Raw genomic sequence first — 20036 nt, 5'->3', positions numbered from 1 at the left:
AGGAGCCTGAGAAACAGTTACGGCTACCACAACTGTGACCGCGGCACATGCGGGATCCTGCCGGGTGGCCATCGGATCCCCGCACTGCTGTGACGGGGACCCAATGGCAGGGAAGTCAGCTCGATGCCTTCCTTAGGCATCGGGGCTGCCTTCCGTGACAGCATGTGAGAGCCAGCCCCCTGAAGCTCACAGGCAGGAAGCTGTAAGTGCATTACAGTGTGTAATACGCTTACAGCCAATGCATCACAATACAGAAGTATTGTAATGCATTGTAAAGGGGATCAGACCTTCAAAAGTTGAAGTCCCAGAGTGGGACAAAAAATAATTTTACAATTTTTTTTTTGAAATGTTTCAAGTAAAAAAAAAAAAAAAAAATAGGGAAATAAAGAAAAATAGACATATTAGGCATCACCACATCCGTATCGACCGGCTCTATAAAATATCACATGAATGTAAATACTGAGCATCGGTACAGGGAGGAGGAGACACCAGGGTTTCTCAATGGGCTTCTCCTTCTCCCTGGCTGTGCTGCGATCCAATCACATAGCAGAGCGTCACAGCCAGGGAGAAAAAAAAGCTCACCTTCTCCCTGTGACGCTCTCCTCTGATTGGATCGCGGCACAGCCCATTGAGAAACCTTGGCGTCTCCTCCTCCCTGTACTGATGCTCAGTATTAACGTATTGAGCGGGTGAACTGCAGGGGGGCACAGGGGGGGTAAGAGCGATATTTTTTTTTAAAATCAGGCAGGGTGGCAGCATCAAGTAAAGGTATTTATCTCAATAAAAAAAAAAAACATGAAAGGTACTCTTTAAGGGTAATACAGTACCACCCTATATTTGACAGAGAGCCCACCTGAGTGCTGCATCTTCACCGAAAGGGCAGAGTCAACAAGGCCAAAACTATGTAAGATTTCTGGAGTTTTGTACCAGCAGGAATTCAATTTATAGGAGTTTTTTTGGCGCAAAACACACAGAAATCATGCAAGAAAGACAGTATAGACTACTTCAGAATAAGAAAAGAGGAAAGTTTACTGGGGGAAAATGAGCGTATTATAGCAGAGATACCATATGAGGAGGTACTTACAATGATAAAAGCAGAGCCTCAAATGAAGTTGGTTTCTGTTTAAGATCAAACTGTGTCATGAACTGCTTAGAAGCACAGGAGACATGGGCTTGCTGTATAAAAGACCCATCCCTGCCTTGGGAGTCAGAGGAGGTCTGAGTCGAGACGTTCTCCCTGGTGGACAAAAATTTGTCAACCGTGGAAGAGGGGCACAGAGACCAAAAATCACAGTCATCTCCAAAAGAAGGGCTAAAAAAAAAATGGAGAATTAAATAAGCCGGGCTTACCATAGAGATGAAGGAGAGGCACTCAGGTTTAAGCAAGTATTTAAAGTATGCCAAATGAAAAGTTTTGTCCTGGTAAACTCACTGACTCTTGGTTTGGAATGTGCGTAATAAGCTTTAATCCATACTTACCTCATCGCATCTTCTCGGCCTAAAAGATGTAGTTCAAGGTCATGGTGAATGGTACTATGTGCTAAGGCAGTGAAACAGTTGACCCATATGAATATCATAGTGATACGATTGCACTTTTGGTAGGCCCAGACCTCCAAACTGTTTAGGGCACGACAAAAGCCCATACACCAGTCTTGGCCGCTGAGAGCGCCAGGCAAAGTTAGAGAAAAGACTACGTACTGATTTTAAAAAATCATAAAGGAACCTTAATTTGGACAATAAGCAGAACATATTATAGTTTGGGCATTAAGTTTTTAAGACCTAAAAATCCAGCCTAACCAAGACAAGAAAGGGATTTCATATGTTGAGAGAAGTGCTTTAATCTGGTTAAGTGGAAGGTAGATATATTGATATAAAAGGTTAGGGTCATTAGTAAGTTGGATATCTAAGTATTTATATAGATGTGCTGGGCCATCTAAAAGGGCATGTCTTCTGTTTTTCACGCAAGCCCAATTCACTTCTATAAAGCCAGGGCTGAAAACCGCACAATATAGAACATGCTGTGATTTTTCCTGAATGCAGAGATGACACAGGAAAAATGTGCACAGACCCAGTGAAATAAATAGGTCAGGATTCAGTCTGGATGCTATGCATTAACGACACGCATCGCATCCCGACGGAAAATTCTTGTGTGAAAGAGCCCAAATAAATGCCATTTGCTGAAGAGAGGTCCTTTTATATTGACAGCCTATCCTCAGGCTAGACCATCAATATCTGATCAGCAAGGGTCCAAGACCTCGTACCACCAATCAGCTGCTGGGAGTTTGCACCGTAACTGCACAGCTTCATGCACTGTGTAGTGGATGGAGCTGGTTGCTGGAGCGCTGCTCCGGAAGGGTGAATGCTGTATCCCGTGTTACCTATATATAGATGCCACCTTTCATTGCAATCCTGCCTATAATGCTAAATCAGATAACTACATAAAAGTGATTTAGGAAGTATCAGCATACGATTAGGCTTAGTGGCCACAGGAAATTAACAAAAATAAAAAAATATATATGTTTGTTTAACAACTTAACAGTGGCCGTCACCATAGAGTTGCAATGTAAAATGTATATGATAACGTATATGATTTTTTTGCTGGACTCTGCAGGGTGGAAAACTGGCGTACTACACCTTTGCATAATTTTTTCTAAATGTACATGTTACGTAGGGAAAAAACATGATGTGGTGGAACATTGGATTTTCAACACTGTAGATATTTTAATTGCACAGACTGATCAGCTTTTCTTCAAATGTTTGACTTATACTTGAAGTCTGTAAAACAGTAACTTCTAAGGGTACTTTCACACTTGCGTTTTTCTTTTCTGGCATAAAGTTCCGTCACAGGGGCTCTATACCGGAAAAGAACTGATCAGGCATATCCCCATGCATTCTGAATGGAGAGTAATCCGTTCAGTTTGCATCAGGATGTCTTCAGTTCAGTCGTTTTGACTGATCAGGCAAAAGAGAAAACCGCAGCATGCTACGGTTTTATCTCCGGCCAAAAAAACTGAACACTTGCCTGAACGCCGGATCCGGCATTTTTTCCCATAGGGATGTATTAGTGCCGGATCCGGCATTCAGAATACCGGAATGTCGGATCCGTCGTTCCGTTATGCGCATGCGCAGACTGAAAAAAAGGTGAAAAAAAATAAATGCCGGATCCGTTTTGCCGGATGACACCGGAAAGACGGATCCGGCATTTCAATGCATTTTTTCGACTGATCAGGCATTTTTAAGACTGATCAGGATCCTCATCAGTCTTACTAATGCCATCAGTTAGCATACATTTTGCCTGATCCGGCAGGCAGTTCCGGCGACTTCCGCAAGTGTGAAAGTAGCCTAAGTATTTACTATTTCTTTTGTAAATGGCCAATTGATTTTAGCTTACATCGCAATGAAATAGTAATGACTCTTGTTACACTTTACATACAGTATGTTTTATTACATTTTTCACATATATTCACGTCAGTTTCATAAATTTAGACAACCTAAAAAATACAACTATCTTAGCATCCCACTCCCAAAAATTTTTGGGGGGGACATTGTGTTATCCCCTCCCCATCCACACATAAAAAAAAATGTAATACACTCAGAGGAAGTTCATACGATGGCTTTTTCAGCGTAATTTTGGCACAGGCAACCAAAATTTTGCTGAAAACCCACCGGCAGCTGTTTTCTGCCTTCTATACATCTCAATGGGAAGCAGAGCTGAGGATCATGGAGCAGCAGCTTAAAGCCAAGGCCACACCAAAAACAAACGTTTCTTTTTTGGTGCGCTTAGCACTGATTATCACGGAGTGACAGCTTCTACCTCCAATTTAAATGTATGTATCAAAATTCTGCTTGTTTGAACCTCCCCTGAGACACATTAACAGTGTAACCAGGTTCTTAAAAAAATCTCAATATTTCCAATACTAGCAAATTTATGAACACTGACATGAAGAGGTAGTTGAGTACTTCCATTGAAGTGTATATTATTTGTACCAACAGTTTTGATGGAACAGGCTCGCAGACGGACAAACGGATATTTTTTAAAAAAAAGAAACAAGGTTGTGAGATGCGGCATGAAGACGTCCCGGATTTAGAACTTCTCAGCAGATAATTAAAAGGTACACACATTTAAAATCAGGTAAAACACATACAGATAGCAGTTGACATGTAATAGGCTGTCTATGGCTGGGTGCACATCACGTTTTCGTCTTAAGTTGAACCAATGCAAAAAAACATGTTAAATGGATGCCTCTGACGGATTCCCTACATTGTCATCCGGCAGCATAGACTTCGACTGTAAAAAAAAAAAAAAAATGAAGTAAAATGCATCTGTTAACGTGTTCCTTTTTTTTTTTTTTTTTCCAAGACTCGAAAAGAAAAAGCGTGGTGTACTACGCTTTTACATCAATTTTTTTTCAAAATACTTATGTTAAATGTAGAGCAAAAACGTGATGTGAACCCAGCCTAAGGCTACATTCACACGACCCTGTGTGCTGTCCGCATCCATCGCTCTGTTCCGTGGCCCCGCAAAAAGACTACATGTCCTGTTCTTGTCAGTTTTGCGGAGATGAATAGGCATTTCTATGATGGGCCACCCATGCCACTCCGCAAATTACGGAATGCACGCGGGTGGCATCCGTGTTTTGCGTATCCGCAATTTGCAGACCGCAAAACATGGCACAGCCGTGTGAATGCAGCTTTAGACATATTACTCGTGTAACCAGGTTCCTAAAATTATCTTAATATTTGTAAAACTAGCAAATTGATGAACACTGACGTGGAGGTAGTCTAGGACTCCCCTTGAGGTGTGTCTTATTTGTACCAATATTTTTGATGGAACAGGCTTGCAGACGTACAAATGTATATGCATTCAAAAAAACTTTTTTGCCTTTAGAGGTTGTGAGAAGTGCCAGGAACACTTACCAAATCTAGAACTTCTGAGCAGATCATTTAAAAGGCACACACACGTTTAAAAATCTGGTAAATCATTTACAGATTCTTCACTTGTGCGTTTCAAAGCTGTGCGGCACTTATCCAAAAACCTTGGGGAACTTTTACCACTGATCTTACACCACAACTTTTTTTTTTTTTAAATGACATGAGAAACTAAATACCAACAGAGGAGCAATTTCACAGACAGACAGATTGGGACTGAAGTTTTTCATTTTTTTTTATTTTATTAATATTGCGACATTATCATTTTGCATTTCTTGCGTGTTTAGTCTTGTTACAAGTAATTGCACCTTTGTGTATTAATATACATGAGTGTTTTCCTTGTGCAAAGATTTTCACGCTTCCCTTCATGCACGATGATAAATCCTTCACATCTGTAATACTGAGGCCCTGAGACTTGGTACATTCCATTTCTAGGCACATCTTGCAGCGCCCTCTAGTGGATATACAAGACATTGCACTGCTTGGTGCATGTTCTTAGCTGACAGTTAAATTATATTTGCATCTTTGGCCATAAAGTAAAATAGTCCATTGTTTTCCAGTAATCTTGATGGAGTGTCAAATTCTGCAATTTCACCTTTGTCAAAGACAACTATCCTGTAGAGGGAGAGATAAAAAACAAATAAAAAAAAACAAAACATGAATATACTAATAAAACATTTTAAAAGGGGATGTTTCAGGGGAATACATTTTATAAATAAGTGGCCAAATAAAAGAACAAATCATTTCCATAGAAAAAAATGTGGGGGGTTCAGTCAGCACAACCCAGTATGCAGGTGCACATTGCTATGGCGAAATACAGACACAAACGCAAAAACACAAATGCAATCGCACTCTGCAACCAGCACTCTGCCCTGCCTTTATGTTGGATGTTGAATAAGGCATTGGTGTACATTTTGGCCAAAGCGTAATAAGCCACTCACCACGTCAAGGTCGCCTTCATGAGTGGTCCCTAACACTAGTTCCTACCTGTTATGGGCCATGACAGCCACACAAAGTCCAGGGAGCACACTTACAGCATGCACGCCAAGCACACTCTGCTTTTAACCCCGTCCGGTGCCATTACAGCTTTCATCGGATCCAGGGATGCAAGTACCAACATGCATGCTGAGCCCACTATATACTTCTCCTGGAGTCAAATGGCTACTGGTAGGTGCTATATACGCAGACTCAGTTTTATACTGACGTTAAAACCAGCCTCCAGGGCAGACTGACTGGTCAGGTGTGCATGACTGCTTGGAGATCGCCACGCCTCCAATATTTACTACAAAGAAAAAAATGTGGGGGGTTCAGCCCGCACAACCCTGTTTGCAGGTGCACATTGCTATGGCGAAATACAGATACAAACGCAAAAACACAAATGTAATCGCACTCTGCAAACCAGCACTCTGCCCTGCCTTTATGCTGGATGTTGAATAAGGCATTGGTGTACATTTTGGCCAAAGTGTAATAATAATAAGCCAACAGTTTGGTTTCTGTAGCAGAGGGCCCCCTGATGCAGACAGTAAATGATGTATCTATAGGGCCTTACGTGCCCGGTAAAGTTCAACATTTTCCCCATCAATCCGCACTCAAAACCCCGTAATGAGAAAGTAAAAACAGAATTTTAGTTTGCAAATTTATAAAGAAAAACTAAAATTTCACATGTACATAAGTATTCAGACCCTTTGCTATGACACTTGAAGTTTATCTCTGGGGACCTCCCATTTCTCTTGACCATCTTTCTCAAAGCTGACGATGCATATCAGAGCAAAAAAAAAAGTCATGAGGAGGAAAGAACTGCCTGTGGAGCTCAGAGACAGGATTATGTGGAGGTACACAGATCTAGAGAAGGGTACAAAAACATTTCTGTTCCAATGAATGTTACAAATAATTATTGATTATTATATTTTTTTTAAACAGCACTCTTTCTAGAGCTGGTCCCCCCCTGCTAAACTAAGTAATCGGGGGAGAAGGGCCTTGGTAAGAGACGTGACCCAAAGACCCTGTGTGCAGATGGAAGCAACTTTCATCGGGTCAACCCTCACTGCAGTACTCCACCAATCTGAGCTTTATGGTAGAGAGTGACTAGAAAGAGGTCTCTCCTCATTAAAAGACACATGAAAGCCGCCTAGAGTTGGCAATAAAGCACCCGATGGACTCACTGTGAAAAACAAGATTCTGTGGTCTGATGAAACCAAGATTGAATTTTTTGGATTCAATTCCAAGTGTCATGTCTGCAGGGCCGGTGCTACCATAAGGCAGACCAAGCGGCTGCCTTAGGGCGCACCCTGGGGGAGGGCGGAAAAATGTGACATGGAGGGCTGATGTGACATAGGGGGGTGATTTGACATGGAGGGGGAAAAATGTGACATGGGGGCATGATGGCTTAAATGGGGGCATGATGGATAGGGGCTGATGGCTGACATGGAGGGCTGATGGATGACATGGGGGGCTAATGGCTGACATGGCGGCATGATGGCTGACATTGGGGGCTGATGTCTGACATGGGGGTCTGATCTGAGGTCTGATTAACATTGGGGTCTGATTGCTGGTCTGACCTGAGGTGTAATGGAAAATATTTTTTTCTTATTATCCTCTTCTAAAACCTAGGTGTGTCTTAGAAGGCGAAAAATACGGTCCTCAAACCAGCGATTGTCTGAACCAGAGAGAAGATACCAGGACCACACCAAGGAGAAGCCAGCTTCTGCAGACGGGACCAGGGCCAGGTGAGCTGCGAGGAAGGGGGGCGCAAAAATGTAGCTTCGCTTGTGTTGGCAAAAATCCTTGCACCGGCCCTGCATGTCTGAAGGCATCCCTACAGTAAATCATGGTGGTGGCAGCATCATGCTGTGGGGTGTTTTTCAGTTTAGAGAGAAAGCTGAATGGAGCAAAGTACAGAGATATTCTTAAAGGGTCTCTGTCACCCCAATTTTAGACTATTATTTATAGCAATATAGGGCTGCAACGATTAATCAAAGTTATCGATAATATTCGATAACTGGATTCGTTATCAACGAATCCAGTTATCGAATAATCGGCCGATTCGTTGCCATCTGGGGCGGGAGCGGGCAGTCAGGGTCGTTCATCGGCAGTAACTTTTACTTCAACATTAAATCAGCCCATCTTTATTAACTTACAGTGAAGCTCCGGTAATAGGCAGAGCGGGCGGCGGCGTTACAACACTTTTCTTTTAAAATTCGCTTTATTGAACTCATAAAGCCAATTATAACGATATACATGTACAAATACTTCCATACATTATATATCAGCATGATAAAAGTGAGTTGTACATATGACGTATACATGAATAAGAAGAATAAAACATATAACACTTGTGCCGTGTCGGTAAGTCAATCCATCTTCCAGAGGGAAGGCTCGTATTGCCAATAGAGGCATCAGCAGCATTAACTAGGGTAATGTGTCTAGGACTATATTATCCCATCTTCCCCGTCAAGCAAAACTTTACTAATGTCTGACTTGTTCCGCTTGCAATGCTTCTGTCAATCTACGAGCTGAATAGAGCGTTTGTGTTAATGAACACCATACCCCCCACACCTTTTGAAATTTATACATACAGCCCCTGTTCCTAAAACACAATATTTTCATATGGAATTACAGTGTTAACCAATAACTTCTATTGTGCTAGAGTAGGTGCTCTGTCTCCCATCCATCTAATGGCTATCGCTTTTCGTGCCAAAAATAGGGTTTCCCTCAAGAATATCCTTGTATGGCGAGAGTAAAGGATCTCATCTAATATTCCGAAAAGGCATATTTTAGGATGAAGCGGCACTGTACATCCCAATAAATATGTGAGTAGAGTCACCACCTCCCCCCAAAACCTTTTTATATAAGGGCATGCCCATATAAGATGCCAGAAATCAGCATTTTCTGCTGCACATCTATGGCAACTGGAGTGAGCAATCCTGCCCATCCTATGCAACCTCCGTGGAGACATAACTTTGGTCTATATGCATAATTGTATAAACTTATTGTTTATGGCTGGTGATACTAATGTGGGGGATTCAAGTTTTTCGTCATTGTCTTCATTATATAAATCCGGAATCATTGCCTTCCATTTTGACAGTGCTTGCATCGGGTTTCCTCTTAGCTTGACACATAGAAGATGGGTATAAAGTGCTGATATAAAGCCATGTGGACCTTGAGAGCGTATAACTCCAATCATTGGAAATGTGGATAACAGAACTGGGATATCCCTATAATGTGTTTGCATGGCATGCCTTAACTGCAGAAACTTGTAGAATGTATTCCTTGGCAACTCATGTCTGACTCAAGGACTCAAAATCATTGAAGACATTATTATTATATAAGTTCCCCAGTGTGACAACCCCATGCTCCTTCCAAAACGCACCATCTCGCAGTACCATCAGATCAGGAAACATGGGGTTATCCCAAACTGGTGTCTCCACTAGGTCCGTCTCGATTCTATGAAGATGTTTACAAGCCGACCATACTTAGACAACCACCCTATAAATCGGTAGCAACCTACGGGGGAATAGTTTGGGTTTTTCCAAAACTGGCCACAAATTGGTAAGATCTAGGTATTCTGCAAGATGCTTTTCTTGTCTGCACTGAGTGCCATCTGGCGATAGCCAAGACTTTATATTTCTCAATTGCCCAGCTAAGTAATACAGGTGTATATCAGGCAGAGACATGCCACCTTCCTTTTTAAAACGTGTCAAGTTTAATATAGACAGTTTCGGTCTATTCGTACCCCAGATAAAAGGTGACATTAAAGATACGAGCTTCTGGAAAAATGCCTTTGGGACTACATAGGGGGCGTGTTGCAGTATATATAAACACTTGGGCAAAATAATCAATTTTATTAAATTGATTCTCCCAGGGACTGTGCTATCCACAGACCCCCTCCATAACAGTGCACAGATCCCCCTCCCCATAAAAGTGCTATCCACAGATCCCCCATAACAGCGCCCTCCACAGATCCCCCATAACAGACCCCCCCCATAACAGCGCCATCCACAGACCCCCCCCCATAACAGCGCCCTCCACAGATCCCCCCCATAACAGCGCCATCCACAGATCCCCCCCATTACAGCGCCATCCACAGATCCCCCCCATTACAGCGCCATCCACAGATCCCCCCCCATAACAGCGCCCTCCACAGATCCCCCCCATAACAGCGCCCTCCACAGATCCCCCCCATAACAGCGCCCTCCACAGATCCCCCCCATAACAGCGCCCTCCACAGATCCCCCCCCATAACAGCGCCCTTCACAGATCCCCCCCATAACAGCGCCCTCCACAGATCCCCCCCATAACAGCGCCCTCCACAGATCCCCCCATAACAGCGCCATCCACAGACCCCCCCATAACAGCGCCATCCACAGACCCCCCCATAACAGCGCCCTCCACAGACCCCCCCATAACAGCGCCATCCACAGATCCCCCCCATAACAGCGCCCTCCACAGATCCCCCCATAACAGCGCCCTCCACAGATCCCCCCCATTACAGCGCCATCCACAGATCCCCCCCCATTACAGCGCCATCCACAGATCCCCCCCATAACAGCGCCATCCACAGATCCCCCCCATAAAAGCGCCATCCACAGACCCCCCCATAACAGCGCCATCCACAGACCCCCCCATAACAGCGCCCTCCACAGACCCCCCCCATAACAGCGCCATCCACAGATCCCCCCCATAACAGCGCCCTCCACAGATCCCCCCATAACAGCGCCCTCCACAGATCCCCCCCCCCATTACAGCGCCATCCACAGATCCCCCCCATTACAGCGCCATCCACAGATCCCCCCCCATAACAGCGCCATCCACAGATCCCCCCCATAAAAGCGCCATCCACAGATCCCCCCCATAAAAGCGCCATCCACAGATCCCCCCCCCCCTCCATAACAGTGCCATCCACAATTTGTTTTAATATGGCCTTTGAACATAATTTTTTAAGTAAAATCATATAAAACCCCTTTTTTTTGTCATTTTGGTGTTTTTTCCTGATTAAATTATCGACAACTAATCGATTATTCAAATAATCGTTAGCTGCAGCCCTATAGCAATACATGCTTAAATATTGCAGATATGTAGTCCAGAAAAAAAAATTTATTTTATTTTCCTACTGCCCTCTGTTCCCCCGTTGTCAGCTCACAGAGCTGCTTTGAAATACATTGTCAGGACTGCTGTGCATGCGCAGCACAGCAGTCCGAACTGTGTATTTGAGTGCTGACAGCGGGGTAACCATGGGCAGTAGGAAAATAAAAATATTGTGATCAGGACTCCATATCTGCAGTATTACTCATGTATTACTGGAGATAATAGTCCAAGGGAATTTTCTTAAATGAAAACTTGATCTAGAGTGCTCTGGACCTCAAACTGGGATAAAGATTCACCTTCCAACAAGGTAATGACTCTAAGCACACAACCAAGACACGACACAGGAGTGGCTTAGGGACAACTCTGTGAATGTCCTTGAGTGGCCCAGCCAGAGCCCTGACTTGAATCCAATCGAACATTTCTGGAGAGACCTGAAAATGTCTGTCCGACAGTCCCCATCCAACCTGACAGGTTGAGAGGATCTGTGGAGAAGAATGGCAGAAAATTCCCAAATCCAGGTGTGCAAACCTCATACCCAAGAAGACTGGAGGCTGTAATCGGTGCTTTAACTAAGTCCTGAGTAAAGGGTCTGAATACTTGCAAGATTTTAGTTTTAGTTTTTTAATAAATAAGCATAGATTCTGCTTTGACTTTCTCATTATGGTGTATTAAGTGCAAAATGATGCAGAGAAATCTGAACCTTTTTCATTAATTTAGCACAAGGCCGCAACATAAAATGGGAAAAAGCTGAAAGGTTCTGAAGACTTTCCAAATGCATTGTACAGTATATGACTCCTCACTATAGAATGGTATACACTGTAGTCTTCCGTTGGATGAATAGGTCGGGGAATGTGTGTGATGAATATTTAGAACGGAAGGAAAACACAAAGGAGCACATTTTTGAAAAGTTTTATATCACACGGGTGGAGTGGCGTAGATTTCAGTTTCTGCCCTACAGACAACCAGCAGATTTGCCAAATTTATTAAGAGGCATAAATTTGGCACATCTCACTCCACCAGATCACTTCCATATAAAACCCCCCCAAATTGTTAAAGCCTTATTATGGTGCCTGCAATTGAGTTTGGACAGCCGTTTCCTTATAAACACAAACAACAAGTTCCAAACTGTCAATCCTACTTTGAGCGCTGCAGGTTACGGGTGTGGTGGGTCCTGTTCACACCAAGTTTCACTTCACAAGATAGAAACCGCGCTGCTCCTCAATATGGCACACAACAATGTGAAACGTGGTCTGGATAGTGCACACTACCTGGCACACATAATGTGATTTTGCAGCTAAAACTAAGGTACATGCACCCCTGATAAAACAAAGGTGAAACCCGGGTCGGGGGACGGACGGGAAACAGTTTAATATTTGTTACGCCTATGATTCTTTTAATCCTGTGAGTATAATAAAAACCTGATAAAGAACGTCCTTTGCGGTGCTTCACTATTGTTTTGCTCCTTTCGTCCTAACATTTATAGGAGAGACAAGGTTTTTAGGAGAAATGAGCAATATTGAATTGTGAAGCACTGAAACAGTGAATTGGTGCATTATCGAAGGTCTGCATCTGCTGGAATGGTCGAAAGAGTACCTATTGAGGGGCAGCACGGTTTCTATCTTGTGAAGGGTTTCCTTTTTAAGCCTAAAGAGTTCAGGGGCCAAAACTGCAAGATTTTGAAAGTAATACCTTAGTTTTAGTTGCAAAATCACACTGTCATGTGTGCCAGGTAGTGTGCACCATCCAGACCACATTTTGTACCCTGACCATTACTTGCTGATTACGATGCTTTCAAGAAGTAGAAATACTAGACGAAGAAAACACTAGTGTGCTAATGCCCTAATATTTAACATAAAGGGTTAACAGCATATTAGAAAAGGACTAGGGCTTACCGTGAATAATCCATAATTGTATTGAGTCGGTGTGCGATAGTTATTACTGTACAATCCTCAAATTCCTTTTTAATGGTGGACTGTATAAGGTCATCAGTCTCCAGGTCCACGGCGGCAGTGGCTTCATCTAGCACCAAGATTTTGGTCTTCCGCAGAACGGCTCTTGCCAGACACACCAGCTGACGCTGACCAACACTAGAGGATATGTACATAAGCAAAATTAAAGTGTAACATTTCTGCATGATAGAAAAAGCAACTATTGTGAAACGTTCATATGCATTGACCCCTGCCAACTTCAGTAAATATAAATCATTTCAGAACTTTTTCCACCTTTAATGTGACCTATAGACTGTACCACTCAATTGAAAAACAAACTGAAATCTTTTAGGTGGAGGGAAGAAAACAAAAAACCTATAATAATAATGTGGTTGCATAAGTGTGCACGCCATCTTATAACTGGGGATGTAGCTGTGTTCAGAATTAAGCAATCACATTCAAAATCATGTTAAATAGGAGTCAGCATACACCTGCCATCATTTAAAGTGCCTCTGATTAACCCCCAATAAAGGTCAGCTGCTCTAGTTGGTCTTTCCTGAAATTTTCTTAGTCGCATCCCACAGCAAAAGCCATGGTCCACAGAGAGCTTCCAAAGCCTCAGAGGAATCTCATTGTTAAAAAGTATCAGTCAGGAGAAGGGGACAAAAGAATTTCCAAGGCATAAGATATACCATGGAACACAGTAAAGACAGTCATCATCAAGTGGATAAAATATGGCACAACAGTGACATTACCAAGAACTGGACTCCCCTCCAAAATTGATTAAAAAAAGACGAGAAGAAAACTGGTCTGGGAGGCTACCAAGAGGCCTACAGCAACATTAAAGGAGCTGCAGGAATATCTGGCAAGTACTGGCTGTGTGGTACATGTGATAACTAACAATCTCCCGTATTCTTCATATGTCTGGTCTATGGGGTAGAGTGGCAAGACGAAAGCCTTTTCTTAAGAAAAACATCCAAGCCAGGCTACATTTTGCAAAAACACATCTGAAGTCTCCCAAAAGCATGTGGGAAAAGGTGTTATGGTCTAATGAAACCAAGGTTGAACTTTTTGGCCAATTCCAAAAGATATGTTTGGTTCAAAAAGAACACTGCACATCAGCATAATAACACCATCCCCACAGTGAAGCATGGTGGTGGCAGCATCATGCCAAGGGGCTGTTTTTCTTCAGCTGGAACTGGGGCCCTAGTTAAGCCAGAGGGAATTATGAACAGTTCCAAATACCAGTCAATATTGGCACAAAACCTTCAAGCTTCTGATAGAAAGCTGAACATGAAGAGGAACTTCATCTTTCAGCATGACAATGGCCCAAAGCATACATCCAAATCAACAAAGGAATGGCTTCACCAGAAGAAGATTAAAGTTTTGGAATGGCCCGGCCAGAGCCCAGACCTGAGTCCGATTGAAAATCTGTGGGGTGATCTGAAGAGGGCTGTGCACAGGAGATGCCCTCACAATCTGACAGATTTGGAGTGTTTTTGCAAAGAAGAGTGGGCAAATCTTGCCAAGTCAAAATGTACCATGCTGATAGACTCATACCCAAAAAGACTGAGTGCTGTAATAAAATCAAAAGGTGCTTCAACAAAGTATTAGTTTAATGGTGTGGACACTTATGCAACCATATTTTATTTTTATATTTTTTCTTCCCTCTACCTAAAAGGTTTCAGTTTGTTTTTCAATTGACTTGTACATCTGACATTTTAACAGGGGTGTGTAGACTTTTTATATCCACTGTATATATGGTAACCTATGGAGAGCTTTACTCTTTTTATTACAATTTATATGTTAGTGATATAGTATATACTATCAACTCAAAATCAGTTAAAAGATTTGAGATGATTGTAGCTTTCAGAGAACAACAATCTCCTGTCAATGGTGAGAGTAAATTAACCAGCTTCCAAGTACAGGTGGTACAACTTATCTTGGAGTAAACAACAGAATCAGATGGGTTGAAATACAAATTAAAAACACAAATAACGGACATAAGCCCTATAGAACCCAGCCTATAAATAAAAACTCACTATTGGCTTCATTGCAATAAATACAGCCTGTATAGATAGACACACACTACCATTACACAATTACAATAGAACATGGCCTAAAAATACAGAAACAAACTACTGCGACATCGCCATAATAAAATGCAGCCTCTAAACCTACAAGCATACTATCATAGCTTACAACTTAAAACCGGCATCTTCAAGTAGAGCACAGTAAATACTGGGCACACTATAGTGACAACATCATAGCAATATGTCAGAGTTTCCCATCTTTTTTTTAACTTAGACGATCACTAGCCTGAAAATTGTGCTGCCTGGGTCTCGCCACCAGTGGTTGAAGTTCATGCTAAAATTAACAATATTGTTCTACTAAATATAACAATTTTGAATATAAGCACAAACCTGATCAGTTTTTGTTATATCAGAGATTGCTGCAGCTAGAGAAAAGCCATATGATTGCTTCTCTCAAAACTGCCTTGCTTAGTGCGTCTCACAAACAAGTGGCGGGCACCTCACTGGTGTGACCAGTCTAACAGTTTGAGAAGCGTGGCATAAGAACATAGGGGTCATTTATTAAGACCAGCGTTTTACACACCGATCTTAATAACCCCTATAGCTGGCGGTGGATCCTCAGAAGTTATGAAGAGGTACCAGCCTCTACATAACTTCGGCGTATATAATGTAAGCCAGCTTCCTTGATGGCTTACATTTAGACGATTTTCTACGCCTAAAACATGCGCCCATACCATGCCCACTTTTTTAGACCTGGGGTGAGCGCGGAATATAACCTTTGCGCTGCAATCTGCGCCAGAAATACACCTAATATAGGCGTATTTCTAGATAGTAAATGACCCTTATAGCCTTTAGCTTTAGACACACACTACTTTGGCCTCGTTAAAACCAATATACAAAAAGCTTATAAAGCACATTCACACTATTGTGTCACTATAATTGAACACAGCCTATAAAACTACTGTAACATCACAACAAAGCAACACTGCTAAAAATCGCCACATGGTACTGTGACATCACCACAATAGAATGCAATCTGTAAATACACACAGTATCCTGACACCATGCAGAACTCAGCCTATAAATACACATACTTATGACATCACAACTGGTGCAAAGGAAAAGTGGAAGAGTTACTCACAGAATCCAGTCCAATTGCTTTTTATTTTAAAAAGGTCCTTTACAAAAAAGGTAGCCAACCGGTTGTTACTGACAGCTGCTATACCTTTCCTTTGCACCAGTATTGATAACCCCTGACTAAATGCAAACCATTTTACGATAAAAATTGGAACAGAACACAGCCTAATATACTAGTGACCTGACTACAAAAGAATTAAAAGTACACTCTATAGTACAGTATAAAATCGGAAGCAGAGGTACACAGATTTCAGATTCTGCATTACCAATCCATATAAAGCATGTGCCTGTACTTTTCCAACCATACTGCACCTCAGATTTTCTCCTCCTTCAGAACACATGTGATTAAGGCCATCAGGTAAGGATGAAGCAAAACTTTTCAAGTAAGCCAGTTCTAGGGCAGTCCAAATCTCCTCATCTGAATAATTATCAAATGGATCAAGGTTCATTCTCAGTGACCCACTGAACAAAACTGGATCCTGCGTAAAATAAAACGAGATAGGAGGCCCAAAACAGTAAGCAATATTCAATGCAGATTTGTTACCAAAAAAAATAATTTCTCAGTCTTGCATAAAATGAAGATAAAAAGTAATGAAACAATCTGCATATAAAACATTTTTAACAACTCTTTATAGCAATGCAATTTAAATCAAGTGGACCTTACCTGTGGGATGATTGTTATCTTAGATCTCAGCTCATGAAGGCCTAGTTTTGCTATGTCTGTTCCATCTATGTGAATTGACCCGATTGCAGGCTCCAGAATTCTGAACAGACCCAAGGTAAGAGATGATTTACCAGCTCCAGTTCTTCCTACGATGCCAATCTGTTCATATAATACACAGGTAAAAAGCAGAAGCAATAACTGTGGTGTGAACTAAACCTTAATTATTTTTGCTTTTGTAACAGAAAAACTTGTAACTGGGGACGAAGTTATAAGAAGTCAGGATCCTGACAAATTCTCCAATCCCGTGCAGACTCTTGCTCCTGGGGCTGTGGATGGACCAGGCCTCAGTGATGTTCTAACTATAGGGATGTTATGTCACCTGGTCACAATGTCCAGTCATTTTCGATAACCGTGACTTTTCACCCATATTGACATGATGTCTTACTGCCGTGTGAGATTACCTTACTATGAGCAGAATTTATATATTCATGGGGTTGTCCGATGGTAACTTATGCCCTATCCAAAGGATAGGGGACAAGTGTCTGATGGACAGAAGTCCAACCACTGGTGCCCTTGCCAATCACTAGAATGGGAGACTGTGTTCCCTGTTTTAATGGCACAGCAGACAAGCATGCTTGTCCACCGCTCCATGGGACAGTCATCAGATCCATAGAGTTGAATGGAGCGACAGACATGCATGTGTCCAGGCTCAGACTGGCCCACAGGGGTACAGGGGAATCCCCCGGTCGGCCCCTAGTCTCCCACCCCCTGCACAAGTGGCACATAACACATTAGATTTAGTACACTACATACATATATTCAATGTACAGCACATCAACCAGCTTATGTTCATATAAAAACACTAGTTAGATCATTTATTATATTTGAATGTATCCATACGGTGGGCCCCCAAAATAAATTTTACTGGTGGTCCCTAGGTACCCCAGTCCGACACTGCATGTGTCCCCATTATAATGACAGGCAGGGGCCCCAGCGTCGGACCCCTGAAGATCAGACATTTATTCCCTATCCTGTGAATAAGGAATAAGTTGTTGCCATGGGACCACCCCTTTAAAGATATGTATATCAGACATCCTTTATATTCCTATTTCTTACAGGATGGTGCTACAATCATTAAGCTGAACTTTCCACTCAGACAATGCTTTACGAATACCCTGAAAAAAGACTATGTAACACCAACCTTCTCTCCAGGTTGAATAGATGCAGTGACCTTCTTTAAAGCCAGTTCTAAGTCTTTTCTATACCTCAGGCCATAATTCTGAAATTCTATTCTACCAGCATGGGGCCACTCGGCTAGTGCTGAATCATCTTCTGAGGTCCATGGGGCCTAAGGAAACATGGGTTAAATATAAAAAATATTATCACATGGTATTACATTAGTAACCATATGTCCTGCATTTCATGCTGTACCCCGGTTCTTAATTTTTACAAATTCCGTAGTGACTCATACAGTCGTCAAAAAGAGCTCTAGATCCCAGCTAATTATAGACCAGTAAGCTGTACTTCTGTTGTGGGAAAACATTTAAAGGACTATATACAGGAGTATGTGACTGTTAAAGGGGTTGTCTTATTACAGACAATGGGGGCATATCGCCCCGCAAAGTGGTGGCTGGAGGACTCTGGTCCGGCCACCACCAAGCACTCTCCCCATAGAAGAAGAGAGCACCTATATCTAGAAAGGACCTATATCGGAAGCCTGAAAAGTGGTGGAGGGCGCACTGTGCATGCACAGCCGGCCTTCATTCACTTCTATGGGCTGAACGGAAATAGCCGCGCCAGTGCTCGACTATTTTCGGTGGCGCCATAGAAAATGAATGTAGGGAGGCTGTGCATGGGCAGTGTCCCCTCCACCACTTTTGGGGCTCCGTTCTCGATATAGGTGCGGGTACCAGTGGTGGAACCCGCACCTATAAGACAATGGGGGCATATCCTAGCGATATGTCCCCATTACCTGTGATGAGACAACTCCTTTAAAGTTGGATTTACACGTCCAGATAATCAGGCAGATTATCCGGAACGAACATTGCTACGAACGCTCATTCCAGACAATCTGCCCGTTAAGCGAAATGCTTATCGGGTGAAACTGTCATTCATGCAGGCACCTAAATTATCATTTATGCTGCCCAGAAACAATGCAGCCATGTGAGGACGAGCGATCAAAAAAGCGATCCCTCGTTCTCACACTGTGGAGGTGATCGCTGCACGTAAATGCAGCGCTTCACCCCCACTGAGCGAGCAGCTGACTGTCAGGAAGCAATGCTCCCTTCTTGACAATCTGATCATCTGCAGGTCTAAATGCACTTTTAGATATTAGGAAAGATTCAAAGAATTAAATGTATTTAGTCTTGCGAACAGGCATCTAAGGGGGGAGGGGCACAGTTAACCTATACAAATATATAAATGGTGAAAATATGGTGAAAAGCTGTTCCATGTAAAATACGCTCAAAAGACAAGGCGGCACTACCTCCAACTGTAAGAACTGAATCTGTTGAATAGTCTACCTCAGGATGTGGGTTTACTTAAAGGTAGATATCTGCCCACTAGATAATACTCATTAAAAAGGACAGGAATATCCTCATCACCCTGTATAGTATATGTAGTGTGTAGCTAGGTTACCTGCTTGAGGTGTGTCTTGGTTCAGTTAGATCAAAGTCACCTCAACCAGCCCAGACAGAGCCACAGTATTTTGGCAACACATACAACTAGCACACACTACATTAAAAGGGTGAAGGGTGAAGCTGACAAACATATGCAGGGTCATGCACAGAGCTCCGCACCCATCTGTGACCTCCTTGTTATGTTATCACTGGGTACGCTGATATACGGTGCAGCGTATATTAAAAATGGCTTAGATTAATTCTTAAATTACTTTAGAGGAGTTTTTCATACTCATATTTTTCATATTTAGATACTGAGCGCAAGAACTTCAGGCTGGCACAGCGGGGCGTAGGGGCTATGTTTAAAAAACAAACAAAAAAACACTGGGTGGCAGCATCAGCGGGGGGTACCCTGCAAGTACAGGTATTCAGCTCCTATAAGTAAAACAGATAAAGGTCCTCTTTAATCTGGGCTCACTCCACTTTTCTAAAATTCATATCCCCACCTATCCCTTGGTTGAACTCAAGGGCCGACATGCCGCCTATGCAGCAGATTCAGCTGCACAGGGCCCGAGCGTGTGAGGGGGCCCTCCAGCTCAGCTGTCTGTGTGTCCTGTCTGATTGTAGTGGTGAAGCAGAGAGA

At 42.6% G+C, this 20036-nt stretch overlaps 1 protein-coding gene across 1 annotated transcript in view; it reads right to left on the bottom strand.

The window, feature by feature from the left end:
* Positions 1–5150: 5150 nt before the first annotated feature.
* The window catches only part of LOC122944705 (multidrug resistance-associated protein 1-like), a 116235-nt gene continuing 101349 nt past the window's right edge, over positions 5151–20036 (bottom strand). Inside the window, exons 28-32 of the mRNA XM_044303253.1 lie at positions 17977–18123; positions 16776–16934; positions 16424–16590; positions 12906–13100; positions 5151–5544 (exon numbers count right to left, since the gene is read on the bottom strand). Of these exons, the coding sequence (XP_044159188.1) occupies positions 5436–5544; positions 12906–13100; positions 16424–16590; positions 16776–16934; positions 17977–18123 (777 nt within the window). The 3' untranslated portion in view covers positions 5151–5435. The remainder of the gene's footprint in view (positions 5545–12905; positions 13101–16423; positions 16591–16775; positions 16935–17976; positions 18124–20036) is intronic.

Source organism: Bufo gargarizans, chromosome 8, assembly GCF_014858855.1.
Source record: "Bufo gargarizans isolate SCDJY-AF-19 chromosome 8, ASM1485885v1, whole genome shotgun sequence".
In the NCBI taxonomy this organism is placed as follows: domain Eukaryota; kingdom Metazoa; phylum Chordata; class Amphibia; order Anura; family Bufonidae; genus Bufo; species Bufo gargarizans.
This window is presented reverse-complemented; position numbering and strand designations above follow the sequence as displayed.